The sequence below is a fragment of the Berghia stephanieae genome, chromosome 3, assembly GCF_034508935.2.
Source record: "Berghia stephanieae isolate SIO BIC M18660-M18661 chromosome 3, UCSD_Bste_1.3, whole genome shotgun sequence".
Classification (NCBI taxonomy): domain Eukaryota; kingdom Metazoa; phylum Mollusca; class Gastropoda; order Nudibranchia; family Aeolidiidae; genus Berghia; species Berghia stephanieae.
In genome coordinates, this window is record NC_088362.1 from 34,713,084 (window position 1) to 34,739,223 (window position 26,140).

The window sequence follows — 26,140 nt, forward strand, 5'->3', positions numbered from 1 at the left end:
CACTGTCTAAGAAATCACATAAAATGACAATAAAACCCCATCAGTTTGGTTAAGAACTAGAGTCAATATTGTCATGGTAAACATGTGTAAATGGTGACTGATGAAGATAACTATTACAATAAACACCCCGGTCTTTGATATTCAATAAAAAACTAATTCTAATCAAGAATATAACATTTTGCTTCCTCAATCAAGTCTTCATAATATTTGTTTTCTTCCTTCTGTCTCACTGAGAATTCTAACTCTCTTTAACTCACCAATTTCACAAACTTGTCATGCACCTGACACTCACCCATTCGACCTCGACACACACAACTCATAAGAAGAGAGAGTGGCCATAACAGTGAACAGTTTCCACATCAGTGACCAACTCAGTCAAATTATCCATGTCTATGCCTCTCCCAATTGGCTGCTGGAAAAGGACAAATTCATATGTCTAGTAGTTAAAAATCAGCTTTCTAGAGTTATTTCTAGACCTCTATTTTGTTGCTATATCCAAATGGTGAATCGCCCATGGCAACCACTTTTGTCAGGGACTTTAGGCAAGTTCCTTTATAAATGACTTGCCTTAAGGCTCAATGGAATTCATATTCTATGAAGAGTTACTCATCAAATCTTTATTTAAATGCTATGACTGTAACGCACGAAGCAGCTTGCTGGCACATGTGGCGACATTACTTGCAGATATTGAGGAATGGTGGGAGGACATTACGCTGCCTGGCCTTGAACCTGGGGTGAAAGGTCGAGGGGTCACCAGATCGTGTCTTGGCGTGGAACTTGTCATAAGTAAGGACAACTTGTCCACTGCATGCAAACTTGTGAGGTCCTGTAAACACATACAAAAAAAACAACAAAAAAACAACAAAAATGATTAAAACCCTTTATATCTTTTTCAGCAACACTAAAGGGTCATTTTTTTATTTGATGAAATATCCTAAACTTCTATGCACAGTCATAATGTATATGTTTGGGAAGGATGATTGCATATATTTTTTTTTCGAAAAAAGTTGCTCGTTGCTATGGAAACGACGCCATATTGGAAAATAAACAACAAATCTTAAAAAGTCAAAGGCTTTTTTGTTTATCAACCGATTACCATAATATTTTGGCCAGAGGTAGAAAAAAGGAAAATAAAGAGGCTCTAGAAGCCCGATTTTTTACTTTTTAATTAGAAACTTTAAAAATTAAGTTCAAAGTTATTACTCGATTATTCCCCTACATAATTTCAAATTACTCAAAAATTATTATTTTTTTTTAAATCCGGCTCCTAGAGGACCTGCGTATTTGTATGACACTCATTTGTAGAAAGTTTGAAGAAGATTGGTTGAAAACTGAAGGAGGAGATAGGTTTTTAGTGACGAAAATTGCAGTTTTGAGAAAAACGCATTTAAAAGTCAAAGTAAATGAGTTTAGGGAAAAACTCTCCTCTCGCTCTCTGATTCGATTGTGACCACATGACATAATTAAGAACAAAGTGATTGGTTGTTGAAGATAGAGGAGAGTTTTTACTTTTCATTGATATGGTTTTGCCTTTACTTAGTTATAACGACTATTTGATATTCTTTCATGAAATCAGTCCACTGAAACGAAAATTGGTCAGGATTTAACCATACTATGGGTCACAAAATACGTTATTTTGAGTCGAAAAAAACTGAAGATGAAGGTCTCAAGCAATTTTTTATGCAGACAAATGGTCACATGACAACATCCCATCAAAATCTAATTTTAGCAAACTGGGTCAAAATTCATCATTTTTAATGTCGCTCCCCCCTTAATGAATAGAAAAAATAAATCTGATTTTCTACATTATAATGCAGGTTTGTGGTCCAGTGTTTATGACACTTGCCTTGAGACTAGTGAGTTACTGGCTCTCGTTCAAATGTGGGCAGTGCAAAGTTCAGTCCTTGGAAAAGGGCTGTTAACCCACGTATCAACTGTAAAATGAATACCTGGCCAGTTATAGCATTATTGCTGTCGAAACAAAGTGTAATGGCACTTCACAGGTACATGTTCAAGTCCATAAGACACAAAGGGCAAACTTTGCCCATCACAGCAAATCTGATACACATCAATGTTACCTTTTACACCACAATAATCCTGTCACTCCAGTCATTCAATTCTCCTGGTGTTCCAGTGCATATGGAAAACGCATTGAAATGATTTGGGGTCTATTATGTCATGTGGTAGTTTGGTTTATTCGCGTATTGTTCGAGGGAAAAAGTTAAATGTTCTTGTTGGCTTGGGACCTCCTGTAAAGTGCTCTGAGCACATTAAGTGAACATTGCGCAGTATAAAAACTCAAATGAAACCAATGTATATAATATAAATTTGAGAATTTATAAATAACCACTCTGCTCATTTTTTATTTTATCTTCCACACTGAACTCTCTCAGAAATGTTAATTACCTGCTTGACTTCTTGTAGTCGACACAAACTCCTCAAAGCTAAAATGGCATTGACTTGAACAGAAGCTTGAGCATCGTGGCAGGCTGTCTCTAACAAACTGATCAAGGGAAATAGTGGAATCAATACAATTTCAAGAACTTAAAACATACGAGGGCTCTTTCATAATTAACCGAAAAATGCCTGTAAAATCCGCGTTTTTTATGCTATCAACAAAATTCTTGCACGTGTTCATACCTTGACTCGTCCTTCATTTCTCTACGTAACAGCCAAGTCTGTCGACACACTTCTGCCAACCCCACACCATGGAATAGATACCCTCTCGGAAGAAATTTCCGTCAAGGTTTTGTAGCCATTTCCGCACATGGTCAACAAGCTCTTAAGGGGAGGGGCGACACCTAAATTATCGATTTTTGGGTCAAAATATAAAATTTCAGTTTTTTATTTATTATAAAAGAACAATCATTTTTTCACATATTTTCAGCACTGAGAAGGTGATTTGGATAATATAAAGTTTGTAAATCGTCTTTCATAAACATGGAAGTCGACATGAAAATACCAAACTTTTCAATTTTTTGTGAGAATTCAACTGAAAATAATAGGGCTGAAAAGCATTATAATACATATCGATGTTGTAGATTTTGATATCGATAGTTTAGTCTACTCTTTGCCCGTCTAGTTGACAAGGTTTCAGTCTCATAAATATCACAATATGGGCAGGGGAGGGGTTTAGAAACTGTTAGTCGCGAACAAAGATTGTGTGTCAAACAGCTGATAAGAGGTCAAGTTGTCAGGTAAATACAACGTGATCACGAATGGTGCGATCTGATTGGCTGACCTTGTTCTCGACCTCCGACTCCGCGCCAGGGATTGGATGTTGAGTCAGGGTGAAAGTTCGCCTCTATTACTATTACTTTTACTACGATTTGTTTACCTTTCGATTGATCAATTGTTTTATCAAATTTTGACACGTATTCACGTTAATTATCTCTAAATATTTCCAATTTTTACTGGATTATTATAAATATACCTAAAGTGACCAAAAAATCCAAACGTTGGCAACAATTATTTGCTACATAAGCCAAGAAAGCAAGAAAGTTATGATGGCTCATGGTTGATCCGTGGCCACAAATCTTTGATTGGAATTGGGTGTGTGACAGTAGTATTATGATAAAGCGATTCCAAGCAATGCCGCAGCGGAAAGAAATGAGATGGGCTATTCTTGCCGGTCTTTACCACGGTTATTCCACCAATGACTTCCCTCAACATAGGTATTGTCCTCCTGAACCGGACTCCATATGCTTTTATAAAAAATATATTGCTGCCCATGTGTATCCTGTTGACACAAGCAGCGTCTACATACACCTTTGAATTTTGATTTGCTTCATGAGCACTTGAAGCCTGTATATGATTTGTTGTGAGATGAAGACAGCACAAAATCCAAACGAAAGGTTTCATAATTCTGTTTGGTCAAGATGCCATAAAACATACTTCCATTCCCTGAAAAAAGTTGAGTTTGGTGCAGAGTATAATTTTTGTCCAACAGAAATAACATCCCTGAAAGTGTCTTTGAGCATCGGTGGACTGGGAGAACACTCCCAGATGTTGAGTCAGGAAGCAGAGTCAAAAAGACTTGACCAAAGCATAAGGGTTGCTCAACATAAAGAGAAAAAAAGAGGCAAAATGAAAGCTCAGACCCGTGAAAAAGCCCAGAGGGAGGCAGAAAAAGAACACGGGGGACCCTCATACGGTGCTGGTATGTTTTGAGCTGGTTGTACCGTTTTGTCTTATTATTTTCATTCATTGTTATCTTTGATCTCGTTTTTCTCAAAATGACATTTTTTAACAATCTTTTTTATCTTATTTTGTCATTTATCAATCAATTTGTTTAAAACTTTGCATGTCTAGAGCTATAGTGATTATCTAAAATCATACAGAAGGAATTTTAAATATCTTTATTATTTTTTGAAAAATTGACAATATTATGTCAAAAAACATGATTTTTATCATACCGAAAAAATTTTTTTTTTTTAAATTTATAAATAAAAATCTATTAAAAATATTTAATAAATGCTCTGTATTTTTTTTTATAATATACAAAAATACAATCATGCAAAATTTCAAGAAAATTCCATGGAAACTTATTGAGAAAGTAACTTTTAAAAATAGCACCCAGAGAAGAGTAAAATCCAAGATGGCGGCCGTCACCATGGCAACCGGACACGCCCACCGAAATAAATCACATGGTTCGAATCCATTGGTCATAGGCAATGTCCCAATATAAAAATATATTGGATATAGCCATTATTCTTGAAAATAGTTTCAGGTGTCGCCCCTCCCCTTAATCGACATCAAAGCGCTTTCCTGCCAGCTCACGTTTCAGTGGCCCAAAGAGGTGATAATCAGATGGTGCGAGGTCTGGACTGTGTGGTGGGTGTGGCAAAATCTCCCATCCATATTTCTCTAGCCAACCTTGCATCACTCGTGCTGTGTGGGGTGTAGCGTTGTCGTGTTGCAAAATGACCCCGTTGGTCAACTGCCCTGGGCGCTTTCTGCGAATGGCCTCCCTAAGCTTGTCAAGAGTTTGGCAGTACCTTACAGCATTGATTGTTTCTCCAGGTTGTAAGGTTTCGAACAGAATAACACCACGACTGTCCCAGAAAACAGTTCCCATTATTTTCTTTGCTGACCGCATGACTTTGAATTTCTTCGCGACAGGTGAGGATGGATGTTTCAATGTCATCGAATCTTGCTTTGTTTCTGGGGTGCAATTGTGCAACCAAGTCTCATTGCCGGTGACTATGCTGTCAAGAAAAGTCACATCGTACCCTAGAAAGTCTCCGCCGGCATTGGCAGTATGACCGTGAACCCTGCGTGAGCTCTTGCTTCTTCTCAAAAGTTCCCTGCAGATGTCCAATCTTTGTTCTTTATGCTTGTCTGTCAATTGCTTAGGAACCGATCTTGCGCTGACTTTTCTGTAGCCAAGTTCATCAAATACAATTCTATGGGCAGAAGTTTTCGAAATTTCAAGACTGCTTGCGATTTCATGAAGTTTCAACCTCCTGTCTTGACGAATAAGCTCATCAACTCGCTTCACATTGTCTTCTGACATCGCAGTTATCGAACGCCCTCTCCTTTCCCTGTCTGTCAAGTCGGAATGGCCGGCTTCAAACAAATTACATCAGTGATAGACTTGTGTACGGCTTATAACATGCTCACCATATACACTCTGAAGTTCTTTATGAATTTCGGTAGGATTCAGACTTTTGGCATTCAAAAAACGTATGACAGCTCTGATTTCCTCCTTTGACCAAGTTTCAAGGTGGGCCGCCATCTTTAAAATCGTCTAGAAATTCATTGTGCAAAATGATGCACTTCATAATTTCTGGGAATATCCGTAAGGAAATAAGGAATATCATGTCATTTACAGAATTAAAAAATCTCCACTGGTTGCTGAGCAATGGGCATTTTTCGGTTATTTCTGAAAGAGCCCTCGTACCTCTATAGTTTCAAATATTGACAATAATAATCAACAGAATTGAATATAAAAGTTTCCAAAAAGAAAAAAATACCAAATATGTAACATTTCATTACAGATTGGATGTGCTTATTTTTTCCCTGCCATCTATCTGGATTTTAAAGTAATGTATTTATGTTTTAATTGTTTGTTTTTTTGTTGGCTGGAGAAGGGTTTTGAGCCAGAAACGTTTTTGGTATTTGGTTCTTTTTTTTTTAAAGCTGAAATATTCATTTTCGTTTATTACTTTTTACAGTCCACAGTTTCTAGTTTCACTTTGACAATAATCAACAATTTCAAACATAGACGGTGATTCAAACATTTCATTTTCCAAAAAGCCATCAGATATGTATGGTGTTGATGGTATTATCAAGTTCGTTGACAAGATAAATATATTAAATTTTTCACATTTAAGAAGGGATAATTTCATCATGGATTTACATTCAATCTTTATTAATATGATCAACAAAACACACAAAGACACGATGAGGTTTAATTTTCTTATCTTAAATCATTTCGTCTTTCTAGATTCTAAGAGAAGTATTACCGGATATCCACAATAAAAATATCATATTATATTAAACCTATCTCAAATGACTACACACAATAGAATGTTGAAAGATGTTGTATCTTTCTCAGATTCAAAAGAAGTAAATTTTAAAAAAATAAATCAATTGCTATATTGTATTCATGCCATGCTTATTATGAATTAAAATAATGTGCAATATCTAAAAAAAAAAAAAGAATTAAAAAACAACACCCCCCCCCCCCCCAAAAAAAAAAACCAGAAGAAAACCATTGAAAAACACACCTAAAAACAATGTGTACTTACTGTGCTATAAGTTTACACTTTTTAATGTCTGGCAATAAAACAGATGAATGCATTCCTAGATTTCCACAAGCACCTTTAAATGTGGGGGAAAAAAAATCATCACAAAATACAATTTCAAAACAAAAAAAGGTACCATGCTAAAAATATAAATTTGAAAAGGTGTGTATGAAACAAAGGCAGACAAAGCAGAAAGAAAAATACCAAAAAAAATCATCCCAAAATATTTGCCCTAGTCGTGACTGGCTGACTTTTTGGGAAGTTTTATTCTCTTATTTTTCTTTCTGTTTTGTCTGGTGCTGGATCATACACAGTTTATCAAATATTTATCTTACACCAGTGTCCATGCCAAAAATTGTAAAAAAACCTAGCCCAAACCAAACCCAATGTTAACGAGGTGTAACAATATTCTCAAACGCCTTGTACTTCAAGGTCATGCCCTGCCACAGACCATCGTCCTTCCCTAATAGGAATATATTTAAACAAAATATATAAATAAAATCTCCCTTTTATCAACCCTTTTATCAATCTAAACAAAAACAAAAGCAAAAAAAAAAAATAATAAAAAATGGAGATAACCCATGAGTCAGCCATAGGGCAGCAATGTAGTGGACAATAGGAGCTAAGTTTCTTTAAAAAGGAAAAAAAAATGAGATGCCAACAGTGGAGCTCGAATCCGGATCTGTTGGAAGTGGAATGCCTTATCTACTATGCCATTTCGCCTTCATTCAGCTACCTCCCACGGGTATAAAAATCATTGACTGTCTTGCTAAAAAAGATAACTTAGTCTTTATTTTTTGTGATTCAATGAATCTGAATCTGAATATTACTTGAAGTCGATTTAATTCTGAGTCTTTGTATTCGAGGGCAAAGAGAGTTGTTGAATGTGTGTGGCAGCCATTGTTGGTGTTTAGGCTGAAATAATTTTATAATATTCGCTTAAAGATGATTTGGGAAGAGTGTTCCAGTCTTTGATAGTGCGGGGCTCAAATGAATACTTGAAAACATTTGAATTTGCAGATTGGTGTTGTTTTTTTAAAGTGGATTTTTCTTTGAGTGCGTGAATTTCATTGTATGTCTAGTTGTTCTTGGTGAGATTGCAGTCATTTTGTTTGTAATTTAGAACATAAGAGTTAATTGTAATTCTTTCTGTCTAAGGGAGACTATCCAAGCTGTTTCTGTTAGGCTACTATTGGGGGTTGTAGTCATTGCAGACAAAGTAAATATAAGTGAGACTTACTCGCAGCATTGGCCTTGGTTTTCGTGACTGGGTCGTGCAGTAGGTGTACAAGGAGTGGAAGGGCAGGTTTCAGGGATGGGTACAGGTAACCACTGTGATAACACGCATTCCCCACAGCATATGCTGCACACTGGTTAGGATGAAAGAATGTGACAAAAAAGATGGTGATGCTTTTGCTGTTAAAGATTATGATCTTTTACGGTGGTGAGTGTGGTGGTAGTAGTGTAGCTGATGATGATGATGATAATGTGAATGATGATGATTATTATGATGATAATGATGATGATGATGATGATAATGATGACAATGATGATGACAATGATAGTGATGATTATGATGATGATGAGGAATATACAACAGTGACGTCACTAAAAACAAAAAAGGAGAAAAATTATAGGAAAAGGAGAAAAAGGAGAAAGCAGAGGAGAGAGAGCTGAAGGAATTCATATGAATCCAAAAAACCCTCACCTTTCTCACATTAGAATCTGAATCACTCAAACATTTGATGACACCAGCCAATATTTTATCTCTGAAAAAATAAGAAACTGATCATTATTGATGCTGATGTATATAATATTTTACTCAAAACAAACCGTCAGCCAGATATAACGTACCAACACGCAAAACTATATGTAACCTTAAATGTTTATAGTCTGATTGATATAAGGGAGAATTACTCATAACAATGGCTGGCTAAAAACTATAACAAAGAGCTGAGTCACGTCAATTTCATTCTATCTATACTTTCTATATATATATAGCTACCATATCATGTCAAGATGTGCCCAATAGATCATTAGTGTAGCAAAATACAGCAAACTACATCTATTTCGGTAGGTGTAAACCAATTATAACCTTCTCTCTCTCTCTCTCTCTCCCCCCCCTCTCTCTCTCTCTCTCTCTCTCTCTCTCTCTCTCTCTCTCTCTCTCTCTCTCTCTCTCTCTCTAAATTAGAAACTCTCAAACAGTAAAACTCGCTTTTGCTGTAAAACTGGATACATCTGGCCATCATGTCTCATCAAGTTCCCCATCAGACTGCATGTACGTGACTTGATAGCTGGTGTGTCATGTTGGATGTATTTACACATTGGAGAGTAGTCGCCTGAGCAGAGGATTGAAATCAGGAAATAACAGTTAATACTTATCTGGTAGGAGCTGTGGATTGGAGAATGCAATCTATAAAAATGAATACACCAGATTCAATAGAAAATAAGATACTAAACACCAAATGTTTTGGGCTCAAAATCCTTCTTCAGCCAAAAACAAAAACTATTAAAACAATAATACTTCACATAAAATCCGAACAGATGGGGGAATTAACTCTCTGTATATACAAAGATTGAGGTCCCGACAGCTCAGTTGGTAAAGCTCTTGCTTCACATGCAAAGGGAGATCGATCCTAAGTGCAGTCAAAACATTGCAATAGACTAGCCTCCAATCCAAAGAGGTAACAAGTAATTCCTATTGTCCGTTTCCTACTATAGGAACCAAGACACACTCCAGTTCCATAGGTCTGATGGCTCTCTGAAGGACAGTACGGTCCTTCAGAGAGCCATCGGACCTATGGAGTTGGAGTTTGTATGGTCCTCAGAGAGCCATCGGACCTATGGAGCTGGAGTTTGTATGGTCCTTCAGAGAGCCATCGGACCTATGGAGCTGGAGTTTGTATGGTCCTTCAGAGAGCCATCAGACCTATGGAGCTGGAGTTTGTATGGTCCTTCAGAGAGCCATCGGACCTATGGAGCTGGAGTTTGTACGGTCCTTCAGAAAGCCATCGGACCTATAGAGCTGGAGTTTGTACGGTCCTTCAGAGAGCCATCAGACCTATGGAGCTGGAGTTTGTATGGTCCTTCAGACAGCCATCAGACCTATGGAGCTGGAGTTTGTATGGTCCTTCAGAGAGCCATCGGACCTATGGAGTGGAGTTTGTATGGTCCTCAGAGAGCCATCGGACCTATGGAGCTGGAGTTTGTATGGTCCTTCAGAGAGCTATTGGACCTAAGGAGCTGGAGTTTGTCTTGGTTCCTATAGCATGAAACGGACAATAGCAATTGTAAAACAAAGGGGAATTGGTTAAATAGGGAACAGATGTAGATTCTGAAAGCATACCATTAATGTACTTAGTTTGAGATCATCTTAAAGTCTCATCCAGACACCATAACAGGATCCCACTAAGTGGAATACACTTAAATGTTTACTCAATACATATCTAAAAATACATAACACAGAGATGATTTACAAGGAAAAAAATATCTTCCAAAAGTATAACCATACATTTGACTGTTCCCCTCCAAGTTAAGGCCTCCGTCCAGGGCTGGGACAAAACTAAGTAATTCCATTCCAAGACAAAGACAGAAAGCAACTCGGAAAACAGATATAAAAGGATAGAAGACACAGCGTGACCTGGGAGGTGAAAGGACTCCATTCAGGTCCAAATAATACATACAATGCATTGAAAACAATTATTTTAAAAAAACGACAAATCAGAAACAGTCAAATAACTTATCTACCTTCTGTTCCTTTAAAGATATCCCTGACCAGTCCTAAATGTTCTGGGGATGTCCTGACTAGATGGCTGCAGATGGAAATCGTGTCACACAAAACAGACATATGGTTGTCGGTGGAGATGCATTTTTGAAAGAATGGAACAGCCTGCGGATACAATAGGTGAACGATTACATTACTGAACATGTTGATCAAAATGAGCATCTAAATGTGTTTCAATGTTAAAAAAAAACCCCAAGAAAACAAAAAAAACCCCAAAAGAAACAAAACTAAAGAAATAAGCATCTAAACCTATGTTTTAATGTAAACAAAAACAAAATCCAAAAACATAACAAAAACAAAACCCAAAAACATAACAAAAACAAACAAATAAACAAATAAGAAAGAAAAAAACAAACATGATAAACTGATTAATACAAGGCTTCCAGTTTTTAATGATTCATTAATTATCTTTAAAATGTTTTCTAAACATTGATTCTTTCTAGTTTAACTATTTCCTTCTTCTTCTTCTTCTTCTTTTTCTTCTTCATTTCCTTCTTCTTCTTTTTCTTCATCTCCTTCATCTCCTCCTCCTTCTTTTTCTTCTTCATCTCCTTATTCTTCTTCTTCTCTTTCTTAAAACAAACCCAACTGACTGAGGTAGACAGAGAATTACTGTCAGCCTAACCCACACACACACACACACACACCTGACCATCCCTACCTTACATCCTCTGACAGCCGTGGCAAATTGCTGTACAAAAATGGGATTCCCTAGCACTAGTCTGGTGATGAGGCCCAAAGGTGTCTCCAAATTTGACCCAGACATATACTCAACACAGGCTGACACCAAACGTGGGAGGAGGTTGCTGCTGTAAAGGCAACTGTTAATAGATGAATAAACATGTTTAAATCTGACTGTATCTTCTTTGTAGAAATAAAAGTAGTCCTTCGGATACATAACACTTATGGTGCTGGCGTTTCAATATCTGTTTTTAGTTTCTGTCACTTAAAATGGACAGGAAAAATTTGCTTGTCATCTCTTTTTTCTTAATTTTATCAGATTTCATAAACCGAATATAATTGCTTTTTAAATCTCATTGTTTTTCAGTCTCACTGAGGCTTTTATTTTATTTGTTTGTTTCAAAAAAAATTATGTACAGAGTTATACATATGGCCTTCAAACCCAAATATAACAAATATTGACGAGCAAGCGTGTCAAAAATACTCAATGAACCTACTGCTGTATTTCTGCCAGGAGTTCTTCAGACGTGTCCACGGCAAATGGAAAACAGCCCATCTGGGTGACGGCTAATATGATGTCCTCTACAAGTTGCTGTCCTTCCTCATGGTAACTGGAAAGCAAATAAAATCAGGGGAAGAGGGGGGGGAGCGAGAGTGGAATTAGTAAGAATTACATTTTTGAATATTGTGGAATCTTAAATAGTGATGAATGTATTTTTATATAATAAAGTGTGGATATTGCGCTATATCAACGCTCAAGTTCAGGTGTGGGTGTTGATTGAAAAATGTAAATGCTATAAAACTTTTTGATAATCTTAATTCTTTAATGAGACAGGGAATCCATCTATTTAAATATAATTTGACTAACTAAATTGATTGTTTGACTGAATAAGTTGACTGACCAACTATGTATCAAATAATTAATGGAAAATGGATGAATACTACAATGTCAGGAACTTGTTTTAACATTTAGCTTGCGTCTGACTTCTTAGTGACAGGCATTAACTAATATTCCAACAGTTCTATTCCTAGAGCAAGAGATTTATACAAACTACCTTAGATGTATTACACACCAAAGAGTGTTAAATCATTCCAATTTCTATTCATCCATCAACCGTCAATGATCTGTTTCCTTTCAACATAGTTTGAGTTTCGGATATTTTATTCTTTCAATTTAACTAATTCCTCTTATCATAATTCTCATTGACAGAGGGAGGGGAAGAGGGAGAGAGAGAGAGAGAGAGAGAGAGAGAGAGAGAGAGAGAGAGAGAGAGAGAGAGAGAGAGAGAGAGAGAGAGAGGAGAGAGAGGAGAGAGAGAAGAGAGAGAGAGAGAGAGAGATTGAGAGAGAGAAAGAGAGAGAGAGAGAGAGAGAGAGAGAGAGAGAGAGAGAGAGAGAGAGAGAGAGAGAGAGAGAAAGACACACACACTTACTGTTCCAGTGTAGCCTTTAAAAACTTGGGATGTAGAAAATGCACAAGAGTCAGCATAAGAACACTGTCTGACGTCGCCAGATTGGGCAGACATTGGTAGGTTTCCTGGTCACACACACACACACACACACAAATAGAAAATCATTCGTCTCCTCAAATTAATTCTCTCTAAAATTTTCATTCAATAAAACTTTATCTGAGCTAAAAAGTGGTTTCCAATACTGAAGAGGATGTGATAAAATATTATTTTGAAGTCCAAGATGGAACAAATTATCTTAATTTGTTTAGACTTTTCACTGTGAATAATGATACTCTCCTAAATAAATGTAAATTCCCAACTCTAATGTCAACTCTCTCTATATAATTGTGGTGCTATGTGGTCTTGTGGCATGGTATTATACCCGCCTTTGGATCAGAAGGTCCTGGGTTTGAGTTCCATTCTGAGCAGTGCATAGTTGAGTCCTTGAAAAAGGCTCTTTACTCAGATTCTCTCACTGTACTCTGTTGTAAAATGAGTACTTGGCCATTAACAGCATTGTCTCTGTCTGAAAAATTGTAATATCGCCTAATAGGCGTCATGTCCCGTCCATCATGTAAAGTGATGCTGTTGGATAGATACCCCTTGTAAAGCACTTTGAGCACATTTAGTGGATATTGCGCTAAATAAAAGCTCAAGCTCAGTTTATTTTATAATTGAGACTTCAAATCCAATTTAAAGCATCGATTGATATCAACTTAATACCAGATGTCACGGATTAAAATAATAATAACAATTAAAACAAGGATCATTTAATATATAAAATAAAATTTAATAATTAATATTACATAATTTAAATTTAGATTATTCTCTATATTCTATAAGAATGAATAAATTGAAATAATAATAAAAATAATAATAATAATCTAATAAAACACCAATATGCTCAGAAGTTTTACATTTCTAGGATGGAATGTAAAAAATTTGCCAATATCTATGCAACCAAAACAAAACAAAAAACAAAAACAAAACAAAACAAAAACAGACAAATGAATGAAGAACCAAAGTAAAACCAGTACCTTTGTAAAGACTGTGACGGCCATTTGTAAAGACGCCATTAATCCTTGTGGTGAGATCAGATGCCACTCCGGGGCCATGAACTTGCGAGAGACATTCACTTGATCATTGATGCCAACGCTTTCAATGTCGTGGAGTGGCATGTCTCCCTCAGATGATATAACTTGGGTACCCTGAGCGATGCGATGCCACATGGCGCCCCAGATCCCAGATTCAATGTAGAGACTCGCAACTGGGCTTTCAGCCTGCAGGTTGAAACAAGAAAAAACAAAATCACAAACAATATTAGGAAATATTATCATTTTTATATTAGATATTCTAAAATTAAGCAGACAAACTAAATAAAATGGAGAAAAAAAAATCCCCCCCCCCGCAAAAACAAAAAAACAAAACAATAAAAAAAAAAACCTAACAAAACAAAACAAAAAACCTTCAAACAAACAAAAAGTATCACCCAAAAAAAAAATAAACCACAACTCTTTTATTTATAATTTTGACAACAGGCGATATATAACTTCATCTGACAAGCTATAAAAATTCATTAATTTGTAAAAAAAACAACACAGTTTTCTTTTTTTATTTTTAAAAACGTTTATCTATCAAAGTTAATAAAACTGATTTTATTTTCACTTACATTCCATTTGAAAAAAAATTGCTTAATGACTTTAAGAAGAAAAGTGTACATTTTCATTCAAACGGAATAACTCTGAAGGAATCTGAAAACGATGCTGTCCTTAATGCCATAACTTTTTAAATATTAAAAATACAGAGCTTTGGACATTTTAAAATCTGAAAAAAAGAACGTTTCTATTTTGAAATTGTGAAATATTGGGAGGAGACACTGGTGTAAGATAAAAATCTGAAAAAAATGTGTACATTTTCAGACGAAGTAAAATGAAAAATACAGGAAAAAAAATCATCCCAAAAAAGCCACATCTCCCAACAGTCAGTTGAGGCAGGGATGATTTTTAGAGATGACTTTTTCTTGCATTTTTCTTTTGACTTTGTCTGGTACCATTTCACACACATCTTTCCAGATTGTCAACGTCTCAATTGCTTTCTGACAAAAGTGACTGAAGCATAGCGGGATACATGTAATAAATGCAGTAATCCATACAAAAATGATGTCACAAAATCTCAATAAATAAGAATATAAGGGAAGTGAAAGTTAAGATGTTTCATTTAAATCTATAGCAAATTTAACCATAATTTACAATTAAAAAGATAATACAACAATATTTTGAATTCGAAACAGCACAATAATTGTTTCTAACATTTAGTGAGATTTAGAAGTGAAATAACGTAAGACAACAAAGTAAAAAGAGGTTTAAACCATGATAATTTCTTATGCAGCCATAAATCAAAATTCCGCTAAAATAAATATAATTTCAGAGTATAGAATGTGAAGGGAATAAAATTTTGAGATTTCAAACCAGAAACTTTCGAAACACGTGAGATTGTTTGTTACCTTTGATTCCATTTGCACACAATTTTTCTGAAAAATTATAAATCGTTCAGCCACCAAGTAAATAAAAGTTCTTACAACAGGAAAATGTACAGGAAAAGTAAATACATTACTGCTTTCGCTTTAATTAATTAGTTCTAAAATTTATTTTAATAGGAAACTCTCTTAAGTATCTGATTTTTAAAAGAATTAAAAATTTAGATCCCGTTTCTTTTTTTAGATGGTCAACTCTGATGTGCATCTAAATTGTTATCTATAGCTATAAAATGTAAACATAAAGCTGTAACTATTGATTTGTCATTTATGGAAGAAAAGAGTGTCTAAAATATCAACTATTTTACCTCTTAACTTATATTTTATCTTCATGTAAAAAGTCGCCATTTGAAAAGAATAAGGAAATCATCCTCAATTTAAGGTATAATTACATATGTTATTATAGAAGTATTCCTTTTTAATGAATAGGCCAGTTAGCCCAGTGAGCAGAGTTTGTCCCAGTTTCTATAGTGTGAATAGGACAATAGCGATTGCTTGCTATCCTTTGGATAGGATGCTAGTCTATTGCAAAATACTTTCCACCAGATCTAAGAGACCTAGCTACCAAATTACCCAATTACTGCTGGGTGAATAGGGGAATCAGAAAAAAAAAATCACAACTGCACCCGGGGTCGATTTCAGTCCCTTTTCTTGAGAAGCGAGTGCTTTACCAACTGAGCTATCAGGACCCCCATTCTAATAAACAGGCCTGACAAGACATTGTTAATTTCATTGACTTGACTGATAACAATCGTCAGCAAATTAAAATGACTGTTGACCGATAACCACTTACCCCACACAGAAGTTCACACAATAACATTAGGAGTCCATCTAACACACCGTATTCAAAGGGAGGAAGAACACATATCTATAAAAAGACAGAAGTTTTGTTATGAGAGATTTACACCAAAATAAAAAAAAAAGACATTGAAAAAAAAAAACACCATAAAAAAACACACACACAGATGCACACACACACACACAAAAAAATCCCCACCAAAAAAACAAAAAACAAAAAAAAATAAAAATAAAACGAACAGAAAACAGAAAAACAAAAAACAAAACAAAGCAAAAACAAAACTATACAGAACAATATAAAACAATAAAACACAAGTAACAAACAATCAAATAAAAAAAAATCTCCCAACAAAACAAACAAAAAAAAAAAAAAAGGAGCAAACAAAAAAAAAAAAGTAGAAATACAAAATATATCCTATCTAAAACAAAGACTCAAACTACACACATTTTTGTGATTTCTTTACTTCCACTATCTCCACCTATATCACACAAAAATAATAATTCAAATATCAAATCAAATCATGTTATCTTCAAGATATCTTTTTAGCCTGGTGTAAACTGTATTTTATATGTAGGGGATGTTCGCAGACAGTTTTAGAATGATAACATGAATTGGTGACCAAATGTTCATCATATCAATATGGATTAAAAGCAGTCTAACAAAGTCTGACTATGTATTACTATAAATAAATTCCCCTGGAAAAGAGAGTTGTCTCATATTTTATGAGGACTATCTCTTTTCCATGTCTTTCAATGACTCCAATTGTTTATTTTGTGATTCTACTTTGGTGTCCTGTAATGCCTCGCTGAGTTCATAGTCCCTTTAAAACCAACCACCCTGGGTTCAGATGTGTAGACGACACAACACTCATATCTGTCCCACGAACTCAGTCTGAAAACAAATTGATCCGCTAAACATTGAGGACCAATAAACATGGAATAATTTACAGCGCTATTCAAGAGAAACAACAGACTACGAAAGATTCAAAGAAAGACTCAAAAATTTCTTTTCACTGCCTAATTGTGTTGAGTCATTGAAATGCTTCAAAGTTAGTACCTGAGCCTGCTGTCAGTGGAGATTGGCACAATTATAAATGCCACCTGTGATTATTATCATGATTACTGTAAAAAAACAAACTGGAATGCTCTTCCCGAATCATGTGTGAACACAACAGATTTAGACACCTTCAAGGGAAGATTATCAAACTACTTCAGTGTAGACACTAACAATGGCCACACCAATCATCAACTGTCTCAGGTCTTGAATACAAATACTCCGAATTTTGAATCGACTTCGAGTAACATTCAGATTCAGATACCTGGTCAAGGTCTGTAAAAACAGCGAGACAAGCCTGAAGCATTTCAAAAGGTTGGACTTCAGCATTGACACCACATGTCACCATTTGACTAAACAGGAGAGCTGCTGCAGCCTGTTGATGACAGAAAATAAAACAACTTCAAAAATTAATATGAAAACAAAAAAAACAAAAAAATGAGGGAAGGAAGTATAATGTACTCTGATATTGATGCGAAGGTTTTAAAAGTCAAGAAAAGTTTTTGTTTAGCAGATAAAATATACATGAGATCATTAGTAATGTATAGATATGTCAAAAGAAACCCCCCCAAAAAAAGGATAAAAAAAACAAAACAGAAGATGGAAGTTATTACCGTATGACTAGCTAAAGTGGAGTCCAGGAATAGCCCAACCATAAGAGCAGCTGAATTGGCCAAGCTGCAAAGAAATGGACAAAATAATCAATTCTAATAATATAAATAAACGGGTGAAGTAGCATACCATTTCCAAATTCATGTGGTAAATGGAAATAAAGATTATATGAAGCTACAGTAACAAAAAAAAAGAATTGAATTTTACCCTCTCACAAATTGTTTCATCCCTGTTTTATGTCATTGAAGATTTCCAAAGTCTTTATCTCAATTTGCCTCTGGATTTATATTTTACTCTATTAAAGAACGATAACTGATAAAGGATAATACAGCACACATATCATAATACATCTGTCAACTAAAACATTATCAAAATATGATAACAATAGGGCAAAAGAAAGCCATATGACATAGCTAAGTCTCTTTTTTTCTTTTAATTGACAGCAGCATAAATAATGTTTGTTGACTAAATAAAGTGTTGCCACAACATTTGATAATGCAAGTGACGCTATTTAGCTAAATTTTTTAGCTGGTGCAATGATCTTCAAATAATAATGGGACAAAAACAATGCAAGTATATGGATATCAACTATAGCTGGAAATAATACGGATTCTTACGGTAATGGCATGGCTTGATTTTGAATCACAATGACGCTTAGAGTGTAAAGAACCATTTCGATGACTGTATTGATCTCCATGTCTGCTATCTCTACCTGGAGAGAAAATTAATTTTTAGAAAAGTCAAAACCTGTCTCAAGAAAGTATAAGTCTTAACAATGAACATTCTCATCAATTAAAAAATTTACATCAAATTCATCGTCAATTATTAACCATGTTGAATGTATTGACAATTATTTCTTGATTATCTGTGAAAGCAAATATTTTCAACACTTCTAAAAACAGAAACAATAAAAACTTGAGCTTTCATACAGCACAATATCCACTTAACTTAAAGCGCTTTACAATGGTCCCTAGCCAACAGCAACGATTAACAAGTAGGATGAGATATGACTCCTGTTATGCACTGCTCAGAGCAGGAGTTGAACCAGGACCTTCCGATCCGAAGGCAAGTGTCATATCACTAGACCACTAGCCGTACAAACAGCACAAGTAATTGGAGAGGTGTCATTTTATATCAATGACTATGAAAAATGTTTTTTTCTCTTTTTGAGGAAAATTTTTGTCTGAAATCAAAGCCCTATCTCCACTGAGTAAAAATGTTTTTGAATTTTGAAAATCCATTCATAAATCAACAAGTTATGCAGTTTCAAAGGTGTCATTTATTTGGATGACCCGCAAAGAGGAAAAAAACGCGAAAATATGGGACTCTTTTTCGGCATTTTTTTCGACCTTTGGTTGTATCTTGCGTAATAAGTGGATTAAAAGATTGAAATTTGGCAGTTTTATGGCAAATTTGATAGAGAATATGATGAAAACATTAGAAGAGTTCTAACTTATATAATTTTAGAGCTGGATGGTATATAACACACACACACACACACACAGAGAGAGAGAGAGAGAGAGAGAGAGAGAGAGAGAGAGAGAGAGAGAGAGAGAGAGAGAAAAAATAGTATAACACACACACAGAAATATATTAAGAAATGAGTATATATCACATACACACACACACACATACAGAGAGAGAGAGAGAGAGAGAGGGGGGGGGGGGGGAGATTGCATACATAAACGAAAGAAATATAGAAGGAAAAGAGAAATTGGACAAGGGGACAAAGGTTACTGATGGAACGTGACTTGGAACACAATAATTAAATCCACGCTGAGATTGGAGATCCTATTGCAATCGAAAACTTTTAACATTATAATTTCTTAAATTCTTGTAAATTAAACAGTCAAATTGTCAGCTGTTTATTGAACCCAAACGCAATGGCAGACGATAAACACCCCTCTGCCAGTGAGACCGAGCAGACATTTTGACTAGTCATGAACTTTAAAACGAGGTCAACCAATCAGAAAGCGCTTTGCCACGACCCGCTCAGCTGCTCAGTTTAATGCCAAATCATTTTGAACTTGTGATTCGGGTTGTAGGGGGGCAAAATGGCTTTGTCTTATATGAATGAAGAGTAAATTAGGATGGTGTTTTGTAAAATACGGGAAAAGTACTAGTCATATTCATATGAAATTTTACAACCAAAAAGAAGAAATATTCATGTATTACCTTGTCAGCGACAAAACCTACACGCCCGGTAGTTTTAGAAATATTTTACTCCAAAGAGTAAAAATCTATTTTTAACGGTCGTCTGGTAATCGCACGAGTTTTGTCGCTTGACACAATCTAAAATGACCTTTTTTCTACTGTGTGCCAACTTTCAGTCATATTCATCGATAAACAGCGTCGTAATTAATTTTTTAAAATAGCATATACGAAACGGCTTCGTCCCATCTTTTGCTGCGAATTTGGGCACTTCGTGAGCAAAAAAGAGGCCCAAAGATTTGTGCGGGATAGTCATTGCTACATTTTAGTACAGCCTATATTATAACCTTGTTCTTGGTTACCCGTTTTTATATAATCACTTCATCCTGATTCAGTACAGAAATTTGAGTACAGCAAAAATCCTGTAAATTGGACAAAACAACAAGCAATTAAGCAAATTTGTTCTCATTATCACCTATCAAAGTTTATATAACTTTGAATACAACTTGCTTGATTACTCAAACACAAAACAAAATATTCCATTGACATTACCAGTTGAATTGTAATATAAAATATGTAACTCTTTAAAATGTATTGACAAAAACAATAAAAAGGGTGGAAGGAAACTTCTAATATAAAAGTTTGAGTGAAAAAAAAATAAAATGTAAAACTAACTATCATATATATTTTATACAGAAAGACTTTTTAGATAATGAATTTGTCAAGTATTTATTATAATAGTGAATGAACATTTCATCCAGGTTAAAAAAAAAAAAGCTTGAATTAGGACAGATACAAAGATATGTACAAGTATGCAGATACGCACACACAAAATCATACAATAACAAACACACAAACATACGCACAATACACTAGATAATAGTCAAAATTTCTCTTGAAAAGCCATAAAACAAACCAAAAATAATTTTGGATAATTTCTGTCACCAAATTCTTCAAACATGAACAATAACAATATGAAATCTCTGAACCTTCAAAATTGTTAACTTGGATAAATAAAATTGGAACAGTATTTGTGATACAACTCCTTGAGGCGATGTTAGGAATTTCAAATCAAGTTCCCATGAATGGCTAAATCTAACCATTTTCCATTCACCATCTGCTAAAGAGAGTTAAATGTGACCCACCCTTGTAATCTGGTATTATGTTCCATTCAACCAAATGTCAAAAAATCAAAATATAAAAATAAAGCAATTAAATATTTAAAAAATTCTAGTCTTTTGTAGCTCAATAAACTTAATTCATTTTGTTTTCAATAAAGACCAAAAACTTTAACAAAGTTTCTGATTTTCATTTCCTGATTCAAATTTCAGCACCTCGTTCGCCCCTTTGGTCAAACACCATTTTGAGATGGTGGGTCATAAATGATCTCTGTTTTTTTTTTCAATTCTCCAAAGACAAGATTTAATTTCTTGAAAATCAAAATTTCTCCTGTTATCTAAAGGGATATATGTGTAGGCCTTACTAAATTCATTATACACGTTAAAAAAACAAACAACACTTTTAATTTTATTTTTACACGGACAAACAGGCTCATGAAAGCCTGTGTTCCGGTTCATCATGACAAAGACTATGCTCACGTGGTGAAAATAGTTAAGAAAGATGTTTGGGTTGGGCTGGGCTGAACTCTACTCTATCTCTGCATATAAAGGGTTAACACAGGTTGTCAAAAAAAAAAAAAAACCACACACACACACACACACAAAAAAACAAACTGGGTTAATATAATGAATGACCCATCCGTTACAAAGTGATATTAGAAGGGAAAACCTAAATGATAAAAATTGAAGTTATTGTAAAATTTCTTTTCTTTTTAAAATGAAGTTAGTCAAATTTATGTTTTTACTAAATTTTCTTTTTAAAAAATTAGGAAACATCGTAAACTGATCTCCTTCTCCCCAGCATAATACGAGATTGTCACAGGCATTTAGTCACATTTGAAACATTTTATCTCTTGATGACAGTTCCGAGAGGTAAACAGGAGTAAAGTCACAGTTGAAACAATTTACCACTTGTTGGCAGTAACAAGAGGTAATTATGTAGGAATTAAATTTGAATCAGTTTTAGTTTACCACTTGAAGGCAGTAACAAGAGGTAAATAAGAGTTGGGTCACGTTTGAAACAATTTACCACTTGATGGCAGCAACAAGAGGTAATTTATTGGAATTAAATTTGAATCAGTTAACCACTTGATGGCAGTAACAAATGGTAAATGGGAGTTGGGTCACATTTGAAACAATTTACCACTTGGTGACAGTAACAAATGGTAAATGGGAGTTGGGTCACATTTGAAACAATTTACCACTTGATGGCAGAAACAAATGGTATATCGGAGTTAAGTCACATTTAAATCAATTTACCACTTGATTACAGTAACAAATGGTAAATGGGAGTTGGGTCACATTTGAAACAATTTACCACTTGATGACAGTAACAAGAGGTAAGCTTGTATGGGAACGGTGAATCATCTTTGTGGATTTCTTCACAACTGTTTCTACTGCTGAACATCCTGGATATATTTCCCTTATTTCTGCTATCGGCTTTCAGAATATCCACACAATCTGCTTGGATCTATCGATTTGGTCCCGGGTTTAATGCGAGAGGATGATAATAAAGTGAAGAAAAAAATTATTCAAAGTCAGAAGACCAAAAAAAAATTATTTTACCAGCTCCCATATAATCAACTAGTGATTATTAATCTCTCACTGATCAAGGGACTGGAGTAATCTCTGAGGTATAATCATGATATGTCTGATTGGTAATCAAAAGGTCTGATGTTCAATCCCCCAGTTGAGGCAGGTGAACTTTTGGGATGACTTTTTGCTTGTACAGTCAATTCCGTTTAATCGCACATTGGTTAATTGCACACCCCGCTTATATGCTACACATTCCAAAAAAACAAAATTTTTCTATATAATCACCCCATTTAATCGCACACCTTTTCCGCTTAATCGCTACACTGTCAAACCATCTTGATTGGAGAAAAATATCTAAACATTATAAGAGTAACAATAAAAGACATGTACACATGTGCAAGTAAGTAAGTGTGTAATTTAGCAAGATCGCGTGTTAGCATGTATGTGGGTGCGAAGTTTTAACAGTCAATAGATGATAGTGCCCCTGACAAACACTGAAAAATTTGACATGGTGGACAAACCTGTTACTGACTAGGTACTCGGTACTCATTTCATACCTGAATACGGTGAGAGATTCTGAGTAAAAAGCCATTCTGTGTGATATGGGTCTGAACTGGATCACTGTCAAATTTCTATCTATCATTTTTCTCTGACTCCAAACAATAAAACTTGTACTTGATCAATACCTAGTATCGCATCAATCCATATCTATATTAATCACTTCTGATATATGACCATTTCGTTACTCTATGAAATGAAATCCAGTCCCTTACTTTCCCCAAAATGATGCCCATGAGTGAATCCACATGTTCAGACCTGGCGTTGAGTTGAGCACAAAATTCTGTAGAAGCTTGACAACATGAGTAGACGACCTGTGGGGAGATAGATGACCATCCGATAGAAAACACATTCCAACATGACTTTGACTGTCTTAATACATAATTTTAACATTCTTTTACAACTACTTGACTAATTCAAATCTTTTACATTCATAGCTCATTGAAGATGCGTCGGACAAATATGTCCAACACACTAAGTTACACTTTCAGATGTGTCGACATGTACATTTGACAGGATTTTCATTAATTTTGCTATTACTGAGCCTTTCGAATTAATATGAAAGTTAAAAATAAATGAATATTGGTCATTTGTATAATTTTTTTTCTCAAAAGTTATGCATTCATCTTTAGTGTTTCATTCATCGTGTTTTGTTGATAAAGGGGAAACCCGAAATGTCCACATTATCTGTTTTCGTTTATTTAATCAGAGCTGCCTTTGAAATTTCAAAAATTCGTAGTTTCCAAGGTAAAAAAAAATATAAAAGTCACTTTAAATAGCTTTATAAATAAATAATTTGCCTTTAGTAAGATTAAAAAACGCCCCTAAGATTTAAAAAATGTTCCTATGTCCTAAATATAGATTCTAAGCATCAAACTTTCCCTTTCAACAAGATTTATTGAGTCAAAGAGGTGAATACAGTTCACTAGTTGAAGACGAAAATTCGTATTTCTACGAATTTTTCGTTGTACTAGGCAGGGTTGTTAAATTGAAGCTTCCATTCAATATCCTATTATTATTAATTTCTTTGTGCTTCAAGCAGCAACATCTTCAAACCCACCTTAAGGACGCTGCTGCAGTGCATGGAATGTCTCAAGAGGAGTAAAAACTCATCACTCAATCCGTCCTTGGAGCGAGATAGAGTTTCAGCTAGGAATGCAGCCATCTGGTGGAAATAAATGACAAATATCTCATGTGTAGATGAAAATATTTAATCTTAAATTGTATTTTGATGCATGATTTATATCACAAAATCTCTCTTTCCCTCCTTTCTTCCCCCTCCTCTCTCTCTCTCTTCCTCATCCACCTCTCTCTCTCCTCCTCATCCACACCTCTCTCTCCTCCTCATCCACCTCTCTCTCTCCCTTTTTCTTCCCCCCCCCTCCATCCCTCTCTCTCTTCCTCATCCCCCTCACTCTTTCTCTCTCTCTCTCTCTCTCTCTCTCTCTCTCTCTCTCTCTCTCTCTCTCTCTCTCTCTCTCTCTCTCTCTCTCTCTCACCTCTCCAAAAAAAAAAAAAATTTCGATGACCTTGGGTGTTGTATTTAGATAACTGGATACTTACCTTAGTCTTGCCGACTTTACAGACATGAGATGATTCTTGTGGAGTGTACGTGACAGAGGCAAGACAAGCGATAGCCTGGAGAATCATCTGCTCCATTCTCTCAGTGGCACTGTCTACATTTCCCTCTGCTAAGACTGTGAAATGCATTGGAGATAAAATGTAAAATATATTATGCTTTGTTTTAGAAAATAGGGGGTCTCGATAGCTAAGTTGGTAGAGCACTCGCTTCACAATCAAAGGGACCTTGATCGATCCCGGGTTGATTTTTTTCTGACCCCCATGTCCACCCAGCATCGATTGGTTAGCTGGGTCTGTTATATCTGGTGGAAAGTACTTTGTGATAGACTAGCGTCCTATCCAAAGGGTAGCAAGCAATTGCTATTGTCCATTTCATGTGACAGAAACCGGGATGAACTCTGGCTCCATGGGCCGATTGGCTCTGAAGGACTACTTCTTTTTTTAAAGAAAATAACAACAGGAAGTCGGAGGGAGAGGAGTAGGACAAGAGAAATGGATTTTGCCACGTATAGCTGATATATTCATTTTTCCAACAAAGACAACACTGTTAGGTACTCAAGTCAGGTACTCATTTTAACCTGAGTATGGTGAGAGAATGTGATTAAAGAGCCTTTTCCAAGGACTCAACTATGCGCTGAGCAAGGCTCGAACCCAGGACCTTCCGATCTGAAAGCGGGTGTCATACCACAAGACCACAAAGCCGCACATCAGAAGCAGTAAAGTGGTGCAAAATGAGTAATGGGGTCCAAGTTTCTTGTTCAAGGAAAAAAAAATGAGATGCCTATAGTGTATTGAACCTGGGTCCCCTCAATGAAGGTGGAATAGCTAATTCACACAACCATCTTGCTTCATGCCACAAAAACCATGACAAAACGACGATGGATTCCAAGGACTTTCAGTCTGTATAAGACTCATACCTGCAAGCTTTTCCAACACGACCGGGTCCCCTCTGGTAGCGTAGAAAACTGCAATGACGCTGTCTCTGTGTTTAGAGATGAGTGACTGGTAATACTTGTCTCCGTCGTCCACTTTGCCTCTGTCTGCGACTTCACTCAAATATGTGATACACTGGTGGGGTGGAATAAAAAAACAATATGATTGAACTAACTTATGAAACCCTTCCTCTCCTCCAAACAAACAGACAAACAAAAGAACTGAACAAGTGTGTATGAAAGTTGCCAGACAAAGCAAGAAGGAAAAATACAAGAAAAAAAAACGATCCCAAGAAAAAATCAGTCCACCTTGAATGGTGTTCGAACCTCAGACCTTCTGATTGCCGCCAGTAGAGAGAAGGTCTGAGGTTCAAAACCCCAGTCAAGGTGGACTGATTTTTTTGGATAGTTTTTTTTTCTTGTATTTTTCTTTCTTGCTTTATCTGGCAACTTTCATACACACTTGTTCAATTCTTTATCTTACAGTGGTGCCCGCGCCTTAACTCTAGTACCGCATTGGGGTTAACCGGAAATAACGACCGGTTCCCAGTACTTGCCTAGCAAGTTTGAATGACGTAGCTAACATATAGCGTCACTCG

The 26,140-nt window shown here is 35.5% G+C and overlaps 1 protein-coding gene across 2 annotated transcripts in view; it reads right to left on the reverse strand.

The window, feature by feature from the left end:
- Positions 1-206: 206 nt before the first annotated feature.
- LOC144967615 (serine/threonine-protein kinase 36-like) overlaps positions 207-26,140 on the reverse strand; it is a 54,228-nt gene continuing 28,294 nt past the window's right edge. Inside the window, exons 17-35 of one of the 2 annotated variants that reach the window (XM_078905122.1) lie at positions 25,527-25,677; positions 24,592-24,725; positions 24,089-24,193; positions 23,244-23,342; positions 18,283-18,377; positions 17,668-17,731; positions 17,319-17,429; positions 15,995-16,069; positions 13,706-13,948; positions 12,651-12,754; positions 11,715-11,828; positions 11,198-11,357; positions 10,500-10,641; positions 8,968-9,091; positions 8,458-8,518; positions 7,990-8,119; positions 6,753-6,825; positions 2,407-2,503; positions 207-826 (exon numbers count right to left, since the gene is read on the reverse strand). In XM_078905122.1, coding sequence (XP_078761248.1) covers positions 629-826; positions 2,407-2,503; positions 6,753-6,825; positions 7,990-8,119; positions 8,458-8,518; positions 8,968-9,091; positions 10,500-10,641; positions 11,198-11,357; positions 11,715-11,828; positions 12,651-12,754; positions 13,706-13,948; positions 15,995-16,069; positions 17,319-17,429; positions 17,668-17,731; positions 18,283-18,377; positions 23,244-23,342; positions 24,089-24,193; positions 24,592-24,725; positions 25,527-25,677 — 2,280 coding nt within the window. In that variant the 3' untranslated portion in view covers positions 207-628. The remainder of the gene's footprint in view (positions 827-2,406; positions 2,504-6,752; positions 6,826-7,989; positions 8,120-8,457; positions 8,519-8,967; positions 9,092-10,499; positions 10,642-11,197; positions 11,358-11,714; positions 11,829-12,650; positions 12,755-13,705; positions 13,949-15,994; positions 16,070-17,318; positions 17,430-17,667; positions 17,732-18,282; positions 18,378-23,243; positions 23,343-24,088; positions 24,194-24,591; positions 24,726-25,526; positions 25,678-26,140) is intronic. The other variant, XM_078905121.1, reaches the window with a different exon arrangement.